General features: G+C 31.3%; 2 protein-coding genes across 2 annotated transcripts; one reads left to right on the top strand and one right to left on the bottom strand.

Moving 5' to 3' along the window:
* Nucleotides 1-187: 187 nt before the first annotated feature.
* Nucleotides 188-5,094, bottom strand: LOC128162998 (GATOR complex protein MIOS-like). The gene is made up of 4 exons (XM_052826465.1): nt 4,960-5,094; nt 2,416-2,587; nt 1,804-1,912; nt 188-746 (listed from the first exon to the last, which is right to left on the bottom strand). Exons 1-4 carry the CDS (start codon nt 5,052-5,054, stop codon nt 565-567), a joined length of 558 nt encoding a protein of 185 aa, XP_052682425.1. The 5' UTR covers nt 5,055-5,094; the 3' UTR covers nt 188-564.
* On the top strand, nt 5,053-21,999 carry LOC128162340 (fucolectin-like). Its single transcript, XM_052825483.1, has 4 exons — nt 5,053-5,091; nt 20,342-20,375; nt 20,739-20,969; nt 21,794-21,999. The coding sequence occupies exons 1-4, from the start codon at nt 5,053-5,055 to the stop codon at nt 21,997-21,999; spliced, it is 510 nt and encodes a 169-aa protein (XP_052681443.1).
* Nucleotides 22,000-22,214: the final 215 nt, after the last annotated feature.

The raw sequence follows: 22,214 nt of genomic DNA, 5'->3' as shown, positions 1-22,214 counted from the left end.
TCTGACATAAGATAAACATGTATGCAGAATATTCAGCACTTTCTTTCACCCAATATTTAACGGATTTTCAATACAATGTGTTAGCTTCTGGTACTGATCTTTTTTTCCAATTAAATTGAATTAAAAAAAATTCTATTTTAAAGATGTCAAATCCTACAATGTTTTTATTGTACACTGAATAAAAAGATGCACTTGATTGTGAAATCACTTTTTTAATTACATTAATGATAAATGAACAATGTTTTAATCACATATCTTTTAAATATTAAAATATGACACTGTCTTGAGTCATTTGTAGAACAAATAATATGGAATCATTGCAAACTTCCCCTCGATTTTCACTTTATGTTCTGAATTATTTTAAATTTCCATGCATGTTCTTTAGGAGTTCACTGTTTTGGCAGCGCGGTTTAGGTAAAACCTTTGCAATTTTGTTCAAGTATTCTGACATATTCTGAGGCGTTTTGTCTTTTGCAAGCTCCAACACAATAGGGAGTGTCATGTGTAATTAGTTCCAAGTTTTCACAGCAGTAAAGTTTTGCACAATACAGGCTGAAATTCTGGTCAGCTCTCGGCCGCTAACCTGGCAGTGTGATCCAGGGTAGAACATTTACAGTTACACCCAGTGACGGGGCATTCAGAGTGCTCAGCAAACCACTCTAACAGGTGAGAGGCGTGGCCTCCGTGTCTGCATGATTGGCACCAGGTGAACCAATCATCAATGGCCGTCATCTTTGCTGAATATGCTAATGAGAAGAATACAAAAATTATGATATTTTTGCGGAATATGCTAATGAGAAGAATACAAAAATTAAAAACCATTTGCTTAATATATGATAACGAGAAGAAAACGAAAATTAACATACTTTTGCTGAATATGCTAATGAGAAGAATATCAAAATTAAAACATTTTTTTTTAAATCAAAGTCAGGTCTGTACATAAAAAGTAGATAGTCAAAATTGCAGTTCATAATCAATGTTTTTTTATAACTTAATGAACAAATGATTGTCTAATATATGCGTTACCTGGTAGTCATTGATTATGCCTTTAATTTAGTCAATATTTATGAACATGAGAAACAAAAGAAAAGCAAAGAGACTGAACTTTATGTAATATCTTGGGCCTACATAAAACTAACTGTAACAAGCAATTAAACCCTATATATTTAATGTTATATCCTAAAAATACATACTTTAACCTTTTTTTTTTTTTTTGTACAATGGTCAAAATAATACATCAACACATATTAAGGCAAAACCATAGTCTTGTTTTAACAAATAACGTAATTTCAGTCATTTTGAATAAACATTACAAAATAAATCTCAGTGAGGTTTCAAATTGCAGTTACTCAACAAATAGTTTATATTCTTTATAAATTGTTAGAAATCCTTTAAAGCCTGAGAATGTACAGTAAAACACGCTTATAACAAAGTGCCAGGGATTTGATCAATACCTGATATAAATATGTTTCATATCGTACATCATGTTCAATAGACAAAGGACATGATAATCAACCTGATTCAACGCGTACAGGTGACTCCTCTTTTTCGCTTTTTGTTGGACGATTTTGCTTCATTATATGCATAATTCGTTATACTGTATCAGTCAAGTTTACAACATGCAATAGAGTCACAGGGAATGAAAATTACGACGCTGTACGCATCAATTCATTATAAGCGTGTTCGCTATAACCGTGTTTAACTGTAACTATTGATTATCAATAAAACATACAAATGGTGGAGATCTATGAACGAGAGAGAGGAAAAGATAGAGAGATATAGAGAAGTTGTGTGAATGCTGACTTGTTTTGTCCTTCTGTGTGTACAGAGCAGACCCTGAGGGCGTCCCTAGGTGGGTCAGACACAGGGAACACCGGGGGAGGGGCTTCCTACATCCGGGGCAGCACGATATCTGGAAACAACAAGAGTACGCTCCCTTGATCATATCAGCTTAATTTACATGTAAAGACACATATCAAATTAAATCTGAAAGGGATATTTAAACTAAAAAAAGCTTTGGACAAGACGATGCTAACTTTGTTAAGAAACATGAGGGCATCATAACAGTTGCCTCTATGCATGAATTTCAAATCAAATTCTATCTGTGAGAAGTATTGTATTTGAAAAATAGTTACAGGCAAATGTGCTTGTTTTAATTAAAGCTAGTGCTTTTCATTGCCATCGAATGTCAAATGTTTGGTCATTAATTTAAAAACATCCTGCATTTTCATCAAGCCTATATACATGTATCCTAATGAAAGGTTTAAATTCCAAGTAGATTTTTCCCCTAAACTGTTGAAAAAGTCCACTGTACAGTAAGAGAAATACACATATTTATTACCATAAACTGTTCATAGAGAATCAATGACTACGGAAATGATCTTAGACACATGTACAATTATTATAGTGAAATACCTTTGGTTTTGTGGACGTCAATGTTCCGGCTGAGTAAGAATTGTGTGGTCGAGCACGACTAGCGACGGGCATGTTGCAGGCGATGGATTTTCCGCAGAAGTTACAGCTGACAAACGCCTGGGAGATGACGCGGAAGTTGTCAGTGGCCCGCCAGATGATGTCAAACTTAGATCTGTAAACAACACCAACATGTTTTTATAATAATTGTTTTTTTTTTCGAACATGAGTGTAGATCTGTTAAAATTAGTGATGATAATTTAAAAATTTTCTATTCACTTTGATTTGTAAATTTTCTGACACCACTTTCTTTTTAATTTGATCTCTAGAATATTGTGTCAACAGTTTCTTTTGTGTTTTTTACCTTCATACTCTACTGTTTTATCTGAAAGGGGCATGGTCACAATTTTGGTCAAAAATTATTTTTTTCGATTTTAATGTTTACAATGGGTGCGTCTGTTTACCCCAATGAACCCCAATGATACCCCAATGAACCCCAATGAACCCCAATGATACCCCAATGAATCCCAATGATACCCCAATGATACCCCAATGAACCCCAATGATACCCCAATGAACTTTGAAATACCCAAAGTATGTTCATAATTGATACACTTAATGAATTTTATGTAACAACATGTTACACAAATGAAATTTCAACTACGTGCCGTTTTTTCACCGATTGGGCCATATCTTGTAATGGGAAATGATTAGAATTTTTTAAGCTAAAATTTGAATCAAAGATTGTTTGTGACCTGTAATTATGTCCTGATGGAAGCTTTGGTCATTGGTGCTAGTTCAACATAACTTTAAGAAAAAGAGACATATCGATTCTTTTCCATTAGAGAAAGACTTCAGTTTTAATATTTTCATTTGTGAGCTTGCTCGCAGTACCTCTAGTTATTTTCAAATGACTATTATTATCAAAGTACATTGTATACATTTATTAAATTATACAAAACATATCCCCAATATTAATAACACAAGGCACCTTTAACGTGTCGGGTCTAAAGATATCTATAGATACTAAGCCAGTAAATTGAATATATAGAGCACAGAAAATGGCTAACAACGCGAATTTTCACAATTTCAATTTTTCGTGTCGCTAGCCATTTTTAGTGCTTTATATACGTGCGGACCCATATACGAGAGTTTTTCAGTAATTATTGAGACATTTTCTCTTATTCGTTAAGGAACAAAAATTAGCCCTTGAAATTTCACAAAAATCTAAATAAGGATAGAGTTTATTGATGTGAAAAGTTTTCTGTCTACGGCATGATTAGATCATCCCTAAACGCTTCAGTTAGGCATCATTAATACGGAACCAAAATGTCAGTGTCATTTGTTAAGTTATAAGCAAGTAACATGGCTTACAATTCTTTGCTATGTAAAAAAAGCCTTTGTTAGGAACTGTTCGTTTATACTTAAAATGAATAAAGAGATAAATTAATTAGCTTGAAAAAGATTTTTACTGGTATTTTGAACCATAATTTGTAAACAAAAACAGGGCACGGGCCTTGTTTGCGTGACAAAAATTGTGAGCGCTGTATCTTACTTGTAAATCAACAACCGACTCTCAGATTTCACTTGAATTTTAGAAATGCATTTGTAAAGTATTGTAAATAATTAAAACAGAAAAATAGAATTTGACCAAAATCATGACCATGCCCCTTTAAGTTACAAAATAATCCCATAAATTCTTAGGTACCAATTCCTACCAGTACAAGAGACAACTTTTTCTAGGCAAAATTATTATTTATAACTGTCATTGCTGTCAAATATGCAAGCAAGGTATTTGCTATTGCAACAATTTTATATAGTTTAAATATTTAATCAAATATCTCTAGAAAATTTTATAAATTAGATACAGGTATAAGCAAATTTTAAAAATTCAAGTGTTACACGTACAAATTTTAAACAATGACCATAATTCAATGTTAGCATATTGATAAATGGCAAGGGGGATTTGCTGTATAATACCTGTGGTGCCAGAGTCTCCATCGATCCAAAAGTTCTCTGTACCTGCCACAAAGAGCAACACAGGGGCTTATATTTTTGTCCTCAAATGTAATCTACATACTCAATGACCTTTGATATAAGCAATAACCTAAATATTCATACACACTTTTGATTATTAATTTTAATACTCATATACTTTTAGTTTAAGCAATAGAAACAACAATTAGAAATAGAATATATTGATGCAGATTGTGATTTTATCCATTTCAGCACCCACTTATCCTCGAATATTTCATTGTGCAAGGAGAACAAAGAGCTCATACTAATTTAATCACTGACAATGCTGTATATTCCTCATTAAATGCAAAGAATTAATATCCGCATAAAATCGGGAGAAGCTTATCTCTCAAATTTTACAATCTCGTTTTATTTTTCTGACATATGCAAACTACTTGGAGTATGATAAAATTAATGAATGTATGTTCTGGCGATTAGGCAGAAAACTGCTGAATCACGTAATAAAGTATTTGAGGAATCTACAGTAACTAAAGGGATAACGATTATATATAGTAGGAAGTCACGGATTACGATTCTATCCAGTTCAGCACTCGCTCGTCCTTGGACATCTCGTTGGGCAGTGAGAACACACACAGCAGGGCAGCCGTCTGTATATCACCCGTCATGTCCACAAACCTGGAGATGAGGGACACTCCGTCAGGGGTCAGACCTACAACATAATATAGATCATACTGAAATCAATGAAAACTTGAAGATTAGGGACACTCCATCAGGGGTCAGACCTACAACATAATATAGATCATACTGAAATCAATGAAAACTTGAAGATTAGGGACACTCCATCAGGGGGTCAGACATACAACAGACCATACACTGTAGATTTTTAAAAACTAAAACTGGCAACATATCAAAAAAGTCTTTTTTCCTATGAAGTAAAAAGTATGCAAAATTAAACTGGTTGTGTACAAGACAATTACAAATTTGTTGATTAACAGAAACAATCTCCATAAATGAATGTTAGGTATGAAAGCCTTTAGGACAAAATAATGTATCATTAGAGATTGTTATCAATAGGTTATCTTCTCTGTAGTTAATTCAAAAATTCATGTTATAAAAGATACCAGTAGGTGCTGTTTCCTGTGAAAAATTACAAGTGTAGAAGACAGCAAAAAGGTGCACAGAGATTTATATAACCTGTACTAATGTTCACTTAACCATATGAAAAGAAAGTCAATAAAGTTTAAAATGGTTAATATGCTACACTGTACATTAAACCATCTTCATCAAAACAAAGACGAAATTTACATGTAAAATTAAATGAAGAAACAAATCCTTAGAACAATGATAAACTCAGACCTGTAATGAGTAGTGCATCTAGGTTCCCGGCCTCTATCACCTTCCTTGTCAACCTGTTGATGTACTCTTTGAGCTGCATGGTGATAAAAATCAGAACACGTATCATAAAACTGAAGTATGATTTTAATTTCAAATTGTATGGAGCCGATGTAACTACAGACTAGTTACAGACCAGTGAATGGAACATAGTTACTTTACAGACAAGTTACATGTTATTACGCGGGGGTGTTAAGGAAGCATATGGAATCTGAGTTACATGTAATTCCGTGAAATCACAAATCTTAGTTATTATGTACATATTCAAATATATAAGCAACGAAACGTAGACAAAAACAAATAAAAAATACTCAAAGACAATTTTTGTCAAACATTAGTTTGTATTACGTAGATTTACACATTGATGACGTCATGGCTAAAAGTTGAATGTCGTGTGAATTTGATCGGAAAGCATTGTAAACATATTCAAAATATAACTAATCTAAGAACTCTAATAAAGTATTATAGTGTGATTTATTGAGAATTGAACATAAGGATACTGGGGGAGATGTTAGTTTTATCATTCATTCGCTAAAAGGTATGTAAATTTGCTTTTATTTCTCGGCCAGGCTTTCCTCTGTCGTTGTTTACAATATAAAAATCCAACTAGAACAACACTACCCCGTGTATGTTGAACTTGAAATTTTATACGTATCGTTAGTTTGATCAATGATTAAATTGAAAAGTGCTGCTAGAATCCCATGTTGTGTGTTGTTTAAATGCAATTTGCCATTTTCCGTGCAAACTTTATAAAAGTTGGGAAGGTTTTACGAGAACCGGATGAATAACTTTTTAATAAGGAAAACCATAGGATTCTAGCAGCGGTTTTGATTAAATTGAGATGTTTTGCCTTCACTTGGTATGTTTATTTTATTTTGGAAACCGCGGGGTAGTGTTGTTCTATCTCATTTTATGTTAAGGAATATACGTAAGCTATTTATAGCTGTCACGTGATAATGCACCAATATGGCAGTGATGTACTACCCGATTTTATTTCACTGACATCTATTTTAAAGGATAATACTACGTTTTTGATCTTATTCAAAATAATTATTTAATTTCACGATTTTGAATACAACAGTCAAAATAAGACGGCAAATTGTCCATATGCTTCCTTAACACCCCCGCGTACATGTAAATAACTAAATACATTTGAAGACCAGTTACATATTTCTACACTTAATTACAGTTAAGAGACTAAATATATGTAACTACAGATTAGTTACATGTTACTGCAAAACGTTACAAAATAGTTACATAACTGTAACTACAGATAGTTGCAAAAAGTATCAGACTAGGTACGTGTAACTCCAAATAGTTACAAACAAGTAATCTATAACAACATATAATTACAGACTATTTATATATTACTGCAGAACTACTCAAAAACTAGTTGCATATAACTGCAAATAGTTACACTTAGTCTAATGATCTATTTTACAGATAGTTACATACTAATTAATAGTTACTTGTTATTAAAGATAGTTACATGTACATGTTACTTCAGACAGTTACAGAATATTTACATATTTTAATTACATAATGAAAAATTACTACAAGTAACTATAGACAATTATGTGTCAGTGAAAATAATTCTATACTAATTTGAAAATTTTGGAACAAGCAACCATTCCAGTTATAAGTCCAATGAGTTAGTTTTATCTTATCATTGTCCAGATGAATGCAAGCAAAGGCCACCTTGTCAGACAGCTGCAAGCCGCCTTGTTCAGTCTGTTGGCAAAAATAAATGTTAAACAAATTAAAAAATATACGGCAATACAAACCTTCATCAAATGCATGATGTTTACTAGTAGCTGATGCACAAGTGCTTCATAACACGAATTAATAAATTGAAACCTCGTAAGCATTAATCAAAAGTCCTTAACTTTTGAGGGAAAAGTTTTTCAAACAAGCACAAACTTGCAAATTTTAAAAAGGTATGATTTGATTCTGATGTGTGTAAAATTTTGTTAACAACTGGAAAAATGGAAATTTTAACAGATAATACATAATGTGCTGCAATCCAAGGAAACAAAAGTGACTGCTGAAATCGAACTCGTTATTTGCAGGTCATAGCCTGTTATCATAACCACAGCACCACAAAGTACTGTAAATTTATTTAATATATTAAGCATGTAAAATATATGGTGGAAAATTATAAAATATTGCTGCATTTTAAGATTATACGGCAGTAATAGAACCTTCTTTTTGGTTTCATTAAGAACATTATGATTTATTAATCCCTATGATGAGCACTCCTGTGGTCAGAGAATTTCACTCACTGCTGTTTCTTATTTATATTGTGGTATTATGCAAGAATATTTACCATGTTTAGCAAAATCAATAATAAAAAACATCCTTCCTTTTGAGAGAACATTTGATTATTAAGCATGCATATGAGAATTATACACTTTTGCACAAATTCATCTTATGACAATGTACACGTTAATTTTAAATTAAATATTTTTCAACCTAAAAATTTTAATAAAATACTATGTTAATATTAATCATACTTAATATGATGAATATGATTAAAACCACACCATTAGTTTTGAATAAACTACTGAAATAATAATGATTATATGTTTTGTACAAAAATTGTTCTTGTCGATGAATACTCATGCAGCATATTCATACTAAGTTGTTGCAATTACAATACATTTCTTCATTTTAAAAATAAAAACATATTTCTTCCAAAAATATAACTGCAGGTGTTTGAAAACTGCGAGAAAAAACCAAATGGCAATGCCCTACAGTAATATACATACAATCAAATTATCACAATTTCAAAATGAAATTCCAAAATTCAATAATAAAACCAAATTATTATTTCTAATCATACATGAACAATCTTCCCTTTATAATATCTGATTTCAAGAGACTAATTCCCAAATATGAAATAATTTCTGAATGAATTGACATGATTAAGTTTAACTTATCTCTACAGTCTTAAGAACACTGTCTTATAATTAGTTGTCATGTAACATCTTTATTGTCATACAATTAATTAATTAATTAATGTATATCATGAATATCTCTGTGAATGATGTTTTTCCTCCATTGCATAGCTTTGTATCAGAATAAAATGATAAAATGTTAATAAAAGTAAAAGTTTGCTTAATGTTTACATTTGCAAACAATATCATATCAATTTTATTATTAATTTCACACAACAGATTTGAATACTAAATCTAGTTGAAATAGTTTATTCAATATCAGTTTTGAACATATGCCAAGAATGTCTGGTACTCATTTGATTTGATCAAAACATATCCATTCATCTTTGTGTGACTTCGAAAAATGCTCGTTGATAGTTAATGAAGAGTCTAGTAGTATTCTACTATTTTACTGGATACGTATAATAAAGTTGTAAAACAGAGAGATTTTAATCTCATTATGCACAAACTAAAGCATATATCTTAAAGCATATAGAATTTATAATTGGAAAAAAATCAGTATGCAAACATTATAGCAAAGTTGAAAAAATATACAAAGTACTTAACATTTATAAATACAATCAAAAGAGATAAAATGCCACTATAAATGCTAATTTCATCTGATGGTGATACAAAATATGTCTGTAAATCAATGTTCCAAAAAAAATTACACGAAATTGAATAAATAAGAAAATGAAAGTAGAATAAGATATGCATGAGCACAGACTGCTAAGATGACCCCGAGTATATGATACTGACTATGGTGGCCCACAAACCTTTCTCCAGCCATGTCTCTGGGAATAAAGTGCCACAACATCAATAAAGAAAAAAAAAACATTTAGTGTTCACTGTTAAAACATCGGTGCAATCATTATCAGGAATATATCACTTTCAAAAATTCATATTGCTGTCCGTCACACTATTTGTGACAATAATTTCAAAACTTTTTTCGACTTACTTAGTATAGAGCTATTTATAAATTTCCAATGTAAATGAAACTAAACATATCTTATATCAGGTTTGCTTGAGGAGGGAGACAATTCTGTGCTTGTATGCTGTGTACCCAAATAAAAAGATCCCCTTGTAACATGCCTGGACCTTTAAATTATTGCAGTCACTGTGAAATATACAATGAATGCCCCCAGCTCACCAGAATTTCCTCGTTATTTTCGCGGTCACAGGTAAGGAAGGCGAACATTGCGCGGAGGTAGGGGTCCTCCAGCTTCTGTAGCAGAAACATGCAAGTCTTCCTCCATAATGTGTTCTTCTCCTCCGTGTAACCCGCGATCGCCTTGGTAACCGTGCTGAGGTTGGTGTTTCCATTTAATATTCTGTTCAATTGTAACCTTCAAAACAACTCAAACAAATTACCTTTTGAATATTTCAGCATAATTGTAGCATAGCTTACTAAAATATGTTCATTGTGCATATTTTTCTATAGTCAACTTTGTCCGCTTGTGTAGCAATGCACCTTCATCTAGTGCACCTTCCTGCGTACGTTGTTTTTGTCTCTCAGTTAATTCGATGCGCAAGGGCATGATCTTCCCGTGAACAGTTTATAAGGCGATGCAAGCTACTGACAAACAAGTTGATAAAACAGGACTATCAACAGTTTCGTTAGAAATCATCTTTTCGTAAATTCTATGGTCGAATAATGACCGTGTCACCAAATACAATCTTCCACTGGGTCGCATGCTGACTGACGTTTTTATGCTGCAGACGATTCTCACTCCTCCTAGGCACCTTATCCTACATCTATCTTTTTGGAGGTCTGTGCTGCTCTACTTAGCATTTATGTTTCGTTTTTTGGATTTTTGAGATGGTTGACGCTTTTTTTTTTTTGGTCATTTTTTCATGTAGAAGATGAATTGACTTTTTTTCTTTTTGATAAAAAGAGTGCTTGAGAATTTTGGAATATACTCGAACATCAAAGCTTTATATTTTTAGTTTCTGATTTACTGTGAGTTAACCTCGTTGAAAAAAGCTGCAAAGTTTTCAGTATGGATACAGCAGGTGAATAAATTTTGCTCAGCTGAAATCAAAACTTGTTTAAATTAATACAGCTTTCAACAATTTCATAACAAATTTTGCATAAAGTTTTGGAGTTTCAAAGATCTTATTTAATTAATGAAAATGAAAATTCAATAAAAACTTATGAACATAATTCTTATTCGCCTCAGTACTCGCCCAAATATTTTATTTCTTCTATATAATAAAGAAGAATAAACAGTTTCTTTCAATAATTGCCCTAAAATTCAAAAGTTGTTTAAATCTCATAAAAATACACATGTACCATCTTGAACATTAGTGTATATAAAGTACCAAACTATACGCTTTTTTCTCGGTTCAATAAATAGTTATGACCTAAACTTTACAGCATATTTCTAAGATTTGGTAAAACCTGAAGAAAAATGGCACATTTTCTCATAGTTTTTGGAAGAAGAGAATGTGTCCACAGCTGTCGCCCACATTGAAATTAATATATCTTATGTGATATCACATGATAAAGTTATAATGTGAGTTTCATCGTCGGCGACGGCTGCGGATATTTTTCTATTCAAAAGAACTACTAAGGAAATGGTGTCTTCTGCTCAGTTTTATGAAAATTACCGGAAAATGCATTGTTCGTGACGTCACAGTTAAACTTGTGGACGTCTAATCGGGTAACTATATATAGATTCTTAATTTATGGGTATTCTTGTGTAAATAAACGTTACATTTCAATGTCTTGTGATATCTTAAAAAATCACTCTAAAACAGGGCAAAATATAAATGAAACTGTTCCTAGTTCTTAAAAAAAAAACATAGGCTCGTCTTTATTTTTCTACCCCCCCCCCCTCTTAAAAAGAAAATAAAGTTTCTGAATTGCAAAATGGATCAAAAAAATTCCCAGGAAACTATTCGTTTGTCCAACTAAGACTTTATTCATATTCAATGAAATGGCATATCCATACTTTGTGATATATGGGGAATTGTCAACCAAACCAATATGAAAATGAAATGACGGTATTTACTGTTTTTCGAAAAATAATTAAATCCGTTTGAAATAAAGATGAAGTAAGATTATACAATACAGAGGTCTTGCTGGTGTTACTTGATCAATAGAAATGCAATTTAGAACGTGCTTGACTCTTCATCCTTAGGGACCGCTCTCTAAGAAATGAGTTTCTGATCACAGTTCTTTTTCACTTTATAAATTTTTGAAACAAGATATTAGAAAATGCAAAACATTTCCTCTTGCATGGCATGATAATGCTTATACGTTAACTCTTTTGAGGATTCTTCTATTAACAGCGAAGCTGACACCATACAGTTCCAAGTTTTCAACACAATAAGTGTTTGTATTATTGCATTGTCCCAACTCTCAAACAACCAACAACCAGCATCTTCGACCTACACCATGAATAAAAAGTTTATCGGGTCACTTCACGAAGATCGAGCAAAGCCTCTCTGGGAATTCGAGAGGGAATCTGTTGAACAAACTTTCAGTAAAATGTAACGATACAATCCTAAATGATTGATACAATACTCAATGATTGCTTTTATTGGAGAACCCTTATTATATGCAGTTTGTTTCGCAATTTATTAAAGAAATGAACTCATGTTATACGAGTATAACATGTGTTGGGGCAATGTACGCTTTAAAGTCCGCAAAGTTGATTAAAAAAAGCGTTAATTGCTCGAACCCAGGTTATACGAGCATAACTTGGATAGATATTGAGTTCATTCCTTATAGTCTAATTTTCTGCAATTTGCTGTACAAATTGAGCCCGTTTTACTTTTAAAAATGATATCAATTTATTCAAAATTCAAATACAATGTCAGAAAAAAAATTAAGTCGATATTGTTTGTAAAGAGAAATGTTTATGCTTTAAACTTTAAATCACAAAAACAAGAGACAAAATAAAAGTTTTTAAATACTTTCCGGGTTTTCCCTCATTTTCAAAAATTTTGTGACACTGGAAAATCGTATATTTACAGTATGACGGTAAATCAAAAAATACGACAACTTTTGCCATGGCTTAATTACTTAACGTCATATCATTACAAAATTTGAAAACATGATTTAATAAGCTTTTGTTTCAATAAATTTGGAGTCAAAAAAGCTATTATATTCTTTTATATCTAAGAATTAATACAACCTAATCCTGCAGAAAAGGGTCAGGGTGCAGGGTCAAAATTTGTGTTTTGTCGGAATATAATCTCGAAAGTAATATTTCAATAAATTCGGCTTAAAACAAAATAATATTGAAACCTCAAATGATGCATGTCACGACATTTTACCAAATACTGTCGGAATTTAGTGTTTTTTTTAAAGAATCATTTGCTATAGACAGTCAACTTTAAGGTCAGACGATACGTTCCTCAATTTTAGATAACGTTTTCCAGGAATTTGTTAATGGTTTACTACTACTTTGACAAACCTTCTTGCAAAAAATTAGGGTACCTTACCAGGCATTTCTGCAAAATACCAGAGTATTCAATTTCCTATATAATCTTCTTAAAAATACACTTGAATCGCTGATATAAAAATAATTACATCTATTATTATTAGTAGAATATTAGAACTATATCTCCACCGGTAAAACCTACACGCTTCTGGCAGTGAGCGGCCACGGTTCTAACCACTCGACCATCTAGACATATAACCACATCTAAGTAAATTTTAATCATTTTTAAAGTAATTATAAAATAAATATTTTTTATTGGAACTCTTTATTACGAGGAGATACAAAAAAAATTTTCGAGGAACGTGTCGTCTGACCTTAAACTTGACTAAAATCGTTAATGTCGCTGGAGGTCGCAGTGCAATGAGAAGAACAAAAAGTATGGATTTAAGTCAAGCAAAAGCATATACAAACTGTGAAAATGATTTATGGTGCAAATTATAAGTCAAAACTGTTTTGCATATTAGTGTTTAATTGAAACATTGACAATAACAAACCGTGAACCATCTAAAAAATCCATTAAACAAAATATAAATTTAAAGCAGAGCAACACGGCCCTCGAAAAAGATAAAGGTAGGATCAGGTGCCTCGGAGGGTGAGCATCCTTTGCTGACCTGTCACATCCGCCGTGTCCTCTTTGTCGTAAGCGGAAAAAAAATTGGAAAAGTCCGTAGACAATTATGTGATTAATTATGGTCAAGCAATTAGTATAAAAAAAGTCAGTCAGCTTGCGACCCAGTGGAAGATTGTATTTGCTGACAAGGTCGTTGTATCGACCATAAAACGTACGAAAAGATGACTTCAAACGAGACTGTTGTGGTTCTGTTTTTTCAACTTGTTTGTCAGTAGCTTCTTAGAAACTGTTATGCGAATAGCATGCTCCTGCGTATCGAATCAACTGAGAGACAAAAACACCATATGCAGGTGATGAAGGTATATTGCTACATAAGCAAGGAAAGATGGCTAAAGAAAAATTGAAGTCATCACATTTATCATAAAGTTTTGTTTGCACAATTTCAATGTCTATGTCCAGTAAAATATCCAAATTTAAACAGATGACGCAGACTCTGTAGTATATTTTATATCAAGTTCACTGGGATATATCGGGTCGACGTTAGTATGGAAACAATTGTTAATTGATAATACGTCGTCGATAAACCTGAATGTTGAGTTGAAGGCCACAGCAGGTGATTTATTTTTTTTTTCACATACACGTTTTTGAATAAATTCTAATTGTAATACAGTTTGTGGGTGTAATAGTATTTTGAACATCAAACAGTTTGAAAAAGAATAGAAAATCTTTGATTATTTAGTCAAAAGAATTAGTATCATCTTTTGGCGTTTAGGTTTTTTCTTATCATAAACTATGAACTACATGGTTAAAAATATTAAAAACTGAAGAACTTACTCGATTCTCGAGCACGTGTGAGCCAGTAGGATGTTAAGTATCTAGTGCCATCTTAAATTGTAAGGTGAAAGGCAAAAGAGACTAGGCGTGATATAAAGAAGGTGTTTTTCTCTTAACTGTGCGGCATCTTGACGTCATGTTATACTATGATCCGCCGTGAAAAAACATGTTGATTTTTAATTCGGGTATCAAAAATAAATTGTCATCAAATGTGAAACTTCATATATCATATATAGGTGTTGATGCCTACAATAATCTGTTAGATATGACTTTTATGAAAAGTATTTTCATTAATAAAAAGCCACATCGGCTTCGTCTTTTTGATTGACCCTCGTATATTAATATGATTTGTTTTGAAACGTTCAATAAACAATAATCAAATCAATGACATTTAATTGAAGCATGAATTATCAGCAGTTGTGTGAATTGTAGAAGGAAACTGAACAACATTTAACCCTGCATACATAATCATTTGCCACCATCCATTGAGTTGAAATGCATCGTAAAGGATTTAAGATGCAACATAATCATAACGATCTATAATACTTTTAACAAGATTAGAACAATATCGTCAAGTTTTGTAAAAGGCTCTATTTAACATCCAACCAGATTGTAAAAATATGTATAAAAACAATTCTTTACACTATAAATCCACTTTAATTGTAAAATCTATTTAAATAATGTATAAAGACACCCGCATATATTTTATTGGAGTACATTAGTTTTAGCTATCATAACCCGCAACGTTATTCTTTACAATCCCATCCTTTCGTATCGTGTATCAGTCCTATCGAATTGTGCGTGTATACTGTCCTATTGTGCATTAATCCTATCAAATTTATCGTTTGACTCTAACTTTTTTTCGTTTATCCCCGTGTTTATCGTATTATGTCTTTTCATGAGCAAGTACATTTATTTCAAAGTTACAGGTCGATCAGTGCAGCGTTTATTTACTTAAATTTATTGAACAAGAAATGTAAAACCCTATCCAGTCTTCTATCATGATACTTAATTTTTAATTCTTTATATCAAAATTAACCAATATTACATGTTAATCATATCTGTAAGCAGTGGAAGTGAAAAATTAATGTAAACTATCGAAGTTCTTAGGAACACGGTAACATAATTACCTGCATATCGATTATATTAAATCGTACGCGGAGTGTATTCCTTCGTAAACATTAACTTTTATGCAATATATAATTTGTTTTTACAGACACAAAAGTTTTTATGATAAAATTTATATTTGATTAAAACCAGAGTTGTATTTTAATTGAACCAATTTTTTTTCCGTGTGATTTTTGATCTCGGGCTGAAATGTTACCAGTGTAACGCAGAATTTTAACCCGGGTTGAAAATTGACCCGGTGGTCATTTTTCCACGTTGAATATTGAGACCAAAATTGTTGAATAAAGACCCTAATCCGTTGAAAATTGACCCGCAACGTGGAATTTTGATCATGGAACCGGTTCAAAATTCAACACCAAAGAAGCGCAACATGCCGAATCAATGTTAATAACTCGAGTTTATCCAATTGAAAATTATTTTTTTTTCTTATTTATTCTGTCGATTTACATGTTAACATGTTTTAACTGGGGGGGGGGGGGGTTATATGTAATAACTTTTTTATTCGTAATAAACTTCTCGCATATAATTGCTGTTTTGTGTGATCCATATATTAAAAAAAGAAAAATGTTTTTTAAAAAAAAAATTTTGTACACATGGTTACACCTTAAACAATTAAATTCAGTAAAACTCCTTTAATTTTTAATTCGCTGAAGAAGTGTACAAATACAATGAATTTAAAAAAATAACAATACGTCATATTGTTTAATTTTGGTTTTACATTCACCCAGTAAATTGAAGCTTTGATATTGTTCATTGTGAATTTTCTGGGTGGGTATATATACACAATTTACAGTATGTCATATTGATTTTTTTTGTGTTGGCACCAACACAGTTTTTTTAAAAACTGTGACATTATGAATTTTGTATTCACACCCATTCAGCCAATAATTTACAAAATGGTGATACGCTAACATGTACTCTTTCATGAACAATGCTGTAGTAACTATAAATCTTGAAAGCGGATGTTTTAAGTGTTTTATTTGTTCCGTTAGGATAACTTCTGATGTAACTAAATATCATTAAATCGCTAACTTTTCTAGGCATAAACAATTCTGCTTCATGGAATCTGTAGCAAGTGAGCGACCTAATTTTTGTACAGGATGACAATAAAATAATTCTGCTTTAATAGTTTCTAAATTGCTTTGATCACAAAACTTTAACATATTTACTAACAGTAATTGTTTTCGTCAATAAATTGGTAAATTACATTTTTTATAGAAATATGTAGTAGAAGATCATACAACAGCGTTGGAGTAGATGGTTGATTTTCCTATCACAGGCACCTACATTATTAATTTAATTTAAACGTTTTTTATTGAACGTAATGTTGAAATTATTGAATGGATTGGATAACAGACATAGCCTTTGTTAACCCTTTCAAACATACAAAGTCAAAAAGAAATTATCTATAGACATAAAAAAGTATTACAAGTTTAAAAAATATTATTGATATTATGTGTATAAAAGACAGGGGATACTTAAATATTAAATAATTATCTGAACATTTACCAGATATGATTGTAAGACATACTGTTGGTAGACATGTTCACTCACACCTACATTAACAAACCTATCACCTTTTCTTTATACTTGCAGAGATACAAACATAAGAATGTGATTTTCATGATTCAGCACACTTTAAAAGAACAGTAAATAAAAAGAAACTATATAATAAGTAAATATGCATGACTATTGTATAATTTTTAAATAGGTTTAAAAAGTGTAACTTAAGAAAACCGCTCTAATATAACTATAAACATGGGAAACAATTTTACAATTTTATTTATATGAAAAATCAGAACTACCATAAAGTATATGGTTCATATGAAAAGGTAAATTTAAACATGTTTGATTCAATGACTACATGTGCATGAATACATTCATTATCATTTGTATGTTGGTGTACATGTAAGCCTATATTTAAATATCATTTTAATGGCCATAATGTACCTTCTTTAAAGTATAAATTATTTTTTTTCAAAATTTGATTTGACTAAATGTCTTAAAGTATATTAAAACAACAATTTGAAAAACTTAAGGTAGTGTAATAAATGTAAATATTTGTGAAGTCATATTTAATGAATCTACAACAATAAGGTTACAAAAAAACACTACATTTGCAGAGAATATCCCTCTTTGACAAAAAAATTAACCCAAATTTGAAACATAATGCTAGGGAAGAAGAGAATATTTAGATAATAAAGATGTTATATAAATTTACCCAATTTCACTTTAATTATAGTCATAACTCAAACAAACTCTTTTGAATCTGTTGATTTGAAATTTGACGAAGTTAAGAGAACTGTTTAAATTTTTCAAAATAAAAAGTCTTTCATTTCACAAGTACCAGCCTAAATTTTGGGAGATTTGTTTCTCCCTAACAGAAATGTAGGGAGAATTTTTGAAACCAGGGAAACTGTCAATATTTGATACAGCATAATTTACAAGAATGATGATATACACAGCTTTTACGTTAATTAATATTGGATTAACCAAGTTAATAAACAATAATACAACTTCTTAAAGTCTTGGAATGATGATATACACAGCTTTTACCTTAAATAATATTGGATTAACCAAGTTAGTAAAAAATAATTCAACTTCTTTAAGTTTTAAAAACTTGTTATCCAATCTATTAAATTCAATTTATTTAATGTATTCATATATTTTACGGATGAAATGTTTTGAAATTGTGTTAGCTGTATGACAAATATAATCAGTCTCTGTATACTTCAGTGTATTTTGGAGGTATAGTCCAACCTTTTGACCCAATTACAACCGTTGTCTAGTGGATCATATAAATTTTAAGATAAATGTAGGCAAACGGTTTTATGATTGTTTTGGCAATAATTTGGCAGAGTTATTAACTACTTACAAGTTGCCAACCAATTGTAATATCAACACCAAAAGTAATAAACAATGTTTGTAATATTTAATGCACAGTATACCCATAAGAAATAAGACACTCGATTAATCACAACAATCATGGTTAATTGAGGCTGTGGAAACGTCTTTTGAAAAAAATGACTATCATTTTCATGTCTCTGGGATAAATTTATACCATCGTGAACTCTTAATACAGGGCGACTTCAACTCTTTCAGACTAAATTCCGGCGAAGTTATATGTACCGATCATAAAGCAAGTATTTCGCCAAAGTTGATGATCGAGACTTTCAAAATGATTGTAAAACCAAAAAGATGTGGGTCTTCTAAAAACGTTTTTCAATAAAATCAGGTTTAAAAAAAAAAATATTTTCAATGTGTTAAAAAAAACCCAATTCAGTCGGCGGGATTTCATTGGGTCGGTCACGAAAGGGAAAACATAGATATTTTTTATTTTGGCCAAACGGGCAATATATTTGTTAGAAATATTTATCAGAGATTATGACAAGTATAAACTTTAAATTTTGTCACACGGGGGAATGAAAATTAGTTCTATGTCAAACAGTATTCTAGCCCGACTCGCCTGTTTCATTCCAAAGCAAACGGTCATCTTCCTAGCTTTATTTACGTAGTATTGTGATAATAAATGGATATCATATTATCAGTCTCAAGATTAAATGATTAATCGGACACATCAACCGAAAAAGAAATCAGCCACGTCCACATAGGTATCGGACAGTATGAAAATTTAAAAACTGAAACTTTCAAATATATGCATGATTGTACATTCAAACCGTATAGATATCGAGTAAGTTACAGTTTAAATCAAAACTCTGAGGTTGGGGTCAATTCTCAACAGGATAAATTTTCAACGTGTCGTGGTCATCAGAGTTTAGAAAAATCTTTTTCATAACGTTGAAAAATGACCCCGGGTATAAATTTCACGATTTTGGTCTCAATTTTCAACGTTGAAAAATGACCCCCCCGGGTCAATATTCAACGTTGAAAAAAAAAACCGGATCAATTTTCAACCCGGGTCAATATTCTTCGTTACACCGGCAATCGTCTCGGGTGTGGGGTAATGAAAACAAAGTTTAACTTATTACTTATTTAACTTATATGCAATATAGTTCATTTGTAATCCATCATTTTTTTTTTACAAAAATAAATGTATTTCTGATAGATTTTATATTTATTTAGAACAAGAGTTGTATTTTCATTTAACCCGCTATTTTCCGTGTGATTTGATCTCGGGCTGAAAAGTTCGCGGCGATCAGCTAGGGTGTTCGGTGTTCAATACAGATAATTTATTGATCATTCTAGCTCATCATTTTTGTAAAAAAAAAAATAATTGTTCATTTTAATTCATTTTTTAAATGATGCTGCGATGATTAACAACTCGGCATTTGTTGATAACAAGAAATTTCACGTGTATATCGATTTGTACGAGTTTTTTTCTCAGATTCGGCCATTATCAGGTAAATCGTGAAGATCATTTAACTTAATCATACGTTTAACATGAACATCGTTTATCCTATCGTATCGTGTATCAAACCTATCGTATACTGTTTTATCGTGCGTTAATCTTATCCTATCGTGCGTGAATCCTATCCCATCGTTCATCTTGTAAAATATAACGTTGCAGGCACTGTATCATAGCAGATATACCCAGTAATTAAATCATGAACATGTACGTTACAAACTGCTAATGTTATTGTTGCTGATATTTGTATTTTTAACCTTTTGCCTATATTTAGAGCAAGAATAGGGTGGAATCAAGAGGGACCAGATGTAAGTATGTAAAAAGAAATTAAATTTACCGTCAATGCGCTATTTTAGAGAATTAAATACTTTAATTGCCGATTTCTGTTAATACAATATACAGTAGCTAAGATAACTCGATTATTGTTCATTACTACACAAACAATTATTTGTAAATATCGGATCAATTTTATTATATTGAAATGTATTTAAAATGCACGGAATCTATTATAACCAAATTGTCTCCGTAAGACAGTTTACACCTTATTGTGAATGTTTTTTTTCCTTGAAAAAAAGGTGGGAACAATATACTAAGTTTTTCAAAATGAGGATATTCTAACACAAAACAACACAATATCCTGATACAATATTTCTTTTGATCTTGATTACTAGTGTCTACAAATTCAAACTTGTCAGCAGTAGCTAGCTCAACATACATTGAGCGTCCGATATCGGAACTAGAATATCCAGCTTCCAATGTTCTAGATGGAATTTACGACAACGGCTGCAAACGCGTTAAAGTATACAGTTCTGTCAATGAAAAAAATCCATGGTTAGAAGTAGCATGGTTAGAAACAATAACAATTTGGAGAATAATAATCTACAATCGTTATGAATGTTGTGGTAAGTAATGTTAAATATGCCTCCATAAAAGACTGATGCTTAATTTTTTCTGTATTTCTAAAAAAAAAAATCTAAATCAATAAATTTATTCAGATTAGCACATCATAAGAAAAACATATTCAAATGATTTTGATCATGTTTAAAATTAAAAAGACAAAACATTGTCATATTACGTGATCAAATAAACTATGCATCTTTTTCCACAATAAAATCATGTATATATACATGATTTTACACACGGTAAAATTTGATTACTGAATAGAGGGAAATATTCGCCCTCCCTCGTTATCAGAGGGCGAATTTAAGACTGGGTGAATTCCAATATTCCAAGTTATTTCTTAAGTACACAAGCAAATTTTGTCGAATTTAAGACGGGGCGAAACTGTTTGCAAGTGTAGAAGAGTGAAAATAACACGGGGCGAAAATAACCCGGTATACAGTATGGCAAAAATATAAAAAATTAAACAAAAATTACTTAGTGAATACTTATATATTCAACTTGATCAACTGTTTAGGCCAATGTTATGTCTTTTGATACATCTCACATCTATACAATCTAGTGCGATCTATTTTGACACTAAAAAAAATTTGTCTAATATTATACTGAAAAGAACTATCTACAAACCCTGCAGGATTACAAAAATGTAATAAACGCACAATATCTTGCAATTTTTAAAAAAAATATTTTTGTAATGACATATAATTTCCTATCAGTAGTCAAAAGAATTATCTTAATTTACAAATAATTAAATTTAATGGCACAATTCAAATAGATTCATACATATGTACAAACATATACTTATAACTTCATTTCATTTTGACAGGTTTTCGTTTGGTCAACTTAAATGTCACATACAAAAACAACAGGGCTACCGGCATTTGTGGCTTTAATCCGGGTTTCTTGTCACGTGACAGTGATAGCCTTCTGTTTTACTGTCCACCAGAAGCTCATGCTACTTCAGTAAAGCTCCAAATCCAATCTAAGCCAGGACAACTTATGGAAATGAATTTGTGTGAAGTTGAAATTTAGAAGGAAAGTTGAATTTAATTCTTTTGTAAATCTGGTTATTTAAATATATAGTTCAATAATTCTTTTTTGTTTTCACTATTAGTATATCAGAGACAGTGGACACTTTCAGAATTATTAGAAAGAGAAATTGCCCAAAAATATCGCTTTCTTTTGTCATATTCACTTATATTTCTCAGTTACAGATACATATGTCAATAAGCAAGACTTTTTTGTAG

The sequence above is a fragment of the Crassostrea angulata genome, chromosome 9 (assembly GCF_025612915.1).
Source record: "Crassostrea angulata isolate pt1a10 chromosome 9, ASM2561291v2, whole genome shotgun sequence".
Taxonomy (NCBI): Eukaryota; Metazoa; Mollusca; class Bivalvia; order Ostreida; family Ostreidae; genus Magallana; species Magallana angulata.
This window is presented reverse-complemented; position numbering and strand designations above follow the sequence as displayed.

Coding starts and splice junctions, on each gene's coding strand:
- LOC128162340 (XM_052825483.1), top strand. CDS start 5,053: ATGTCCACAAACCTGGAGATGAGGGACACTCCGTCAGGG. Junction 5,092..20,341: donor TGAGGGACACTCCGTCAGGG/GTCAGACCTACA, acceptor GCCTATATTTAG/AGCAAGAATAGGGTGGAATC. Junction 20,970..21,793: donor CAATCGTTATGAATGTTGTG/GTAAGTAATGTT, acceptor TCATTTTGACAG/GTTTTCGTTTGGTCAACTTA.
- LOC128162998 (XM_052826465.1), bottom strand. CDS start 5,054: ATGACGGGTGATATACAGACGGCTGCCCTGCTGTGTGTGTTCTCACTG. Junction 1,913..2,415: donor TGACGTCCACAAAACCAAAG/GTATTTCACTAT, acceptor TGTTGTTTCCAG/ATATCGTGCTGCCCCGGATG. Junction 747..1,803: donor CACACAGAAGGACAAAACAA/GTCAGCATTCAC, acceptor TCTTCTCATTAG/CATATTCAGCAAAGATGACG.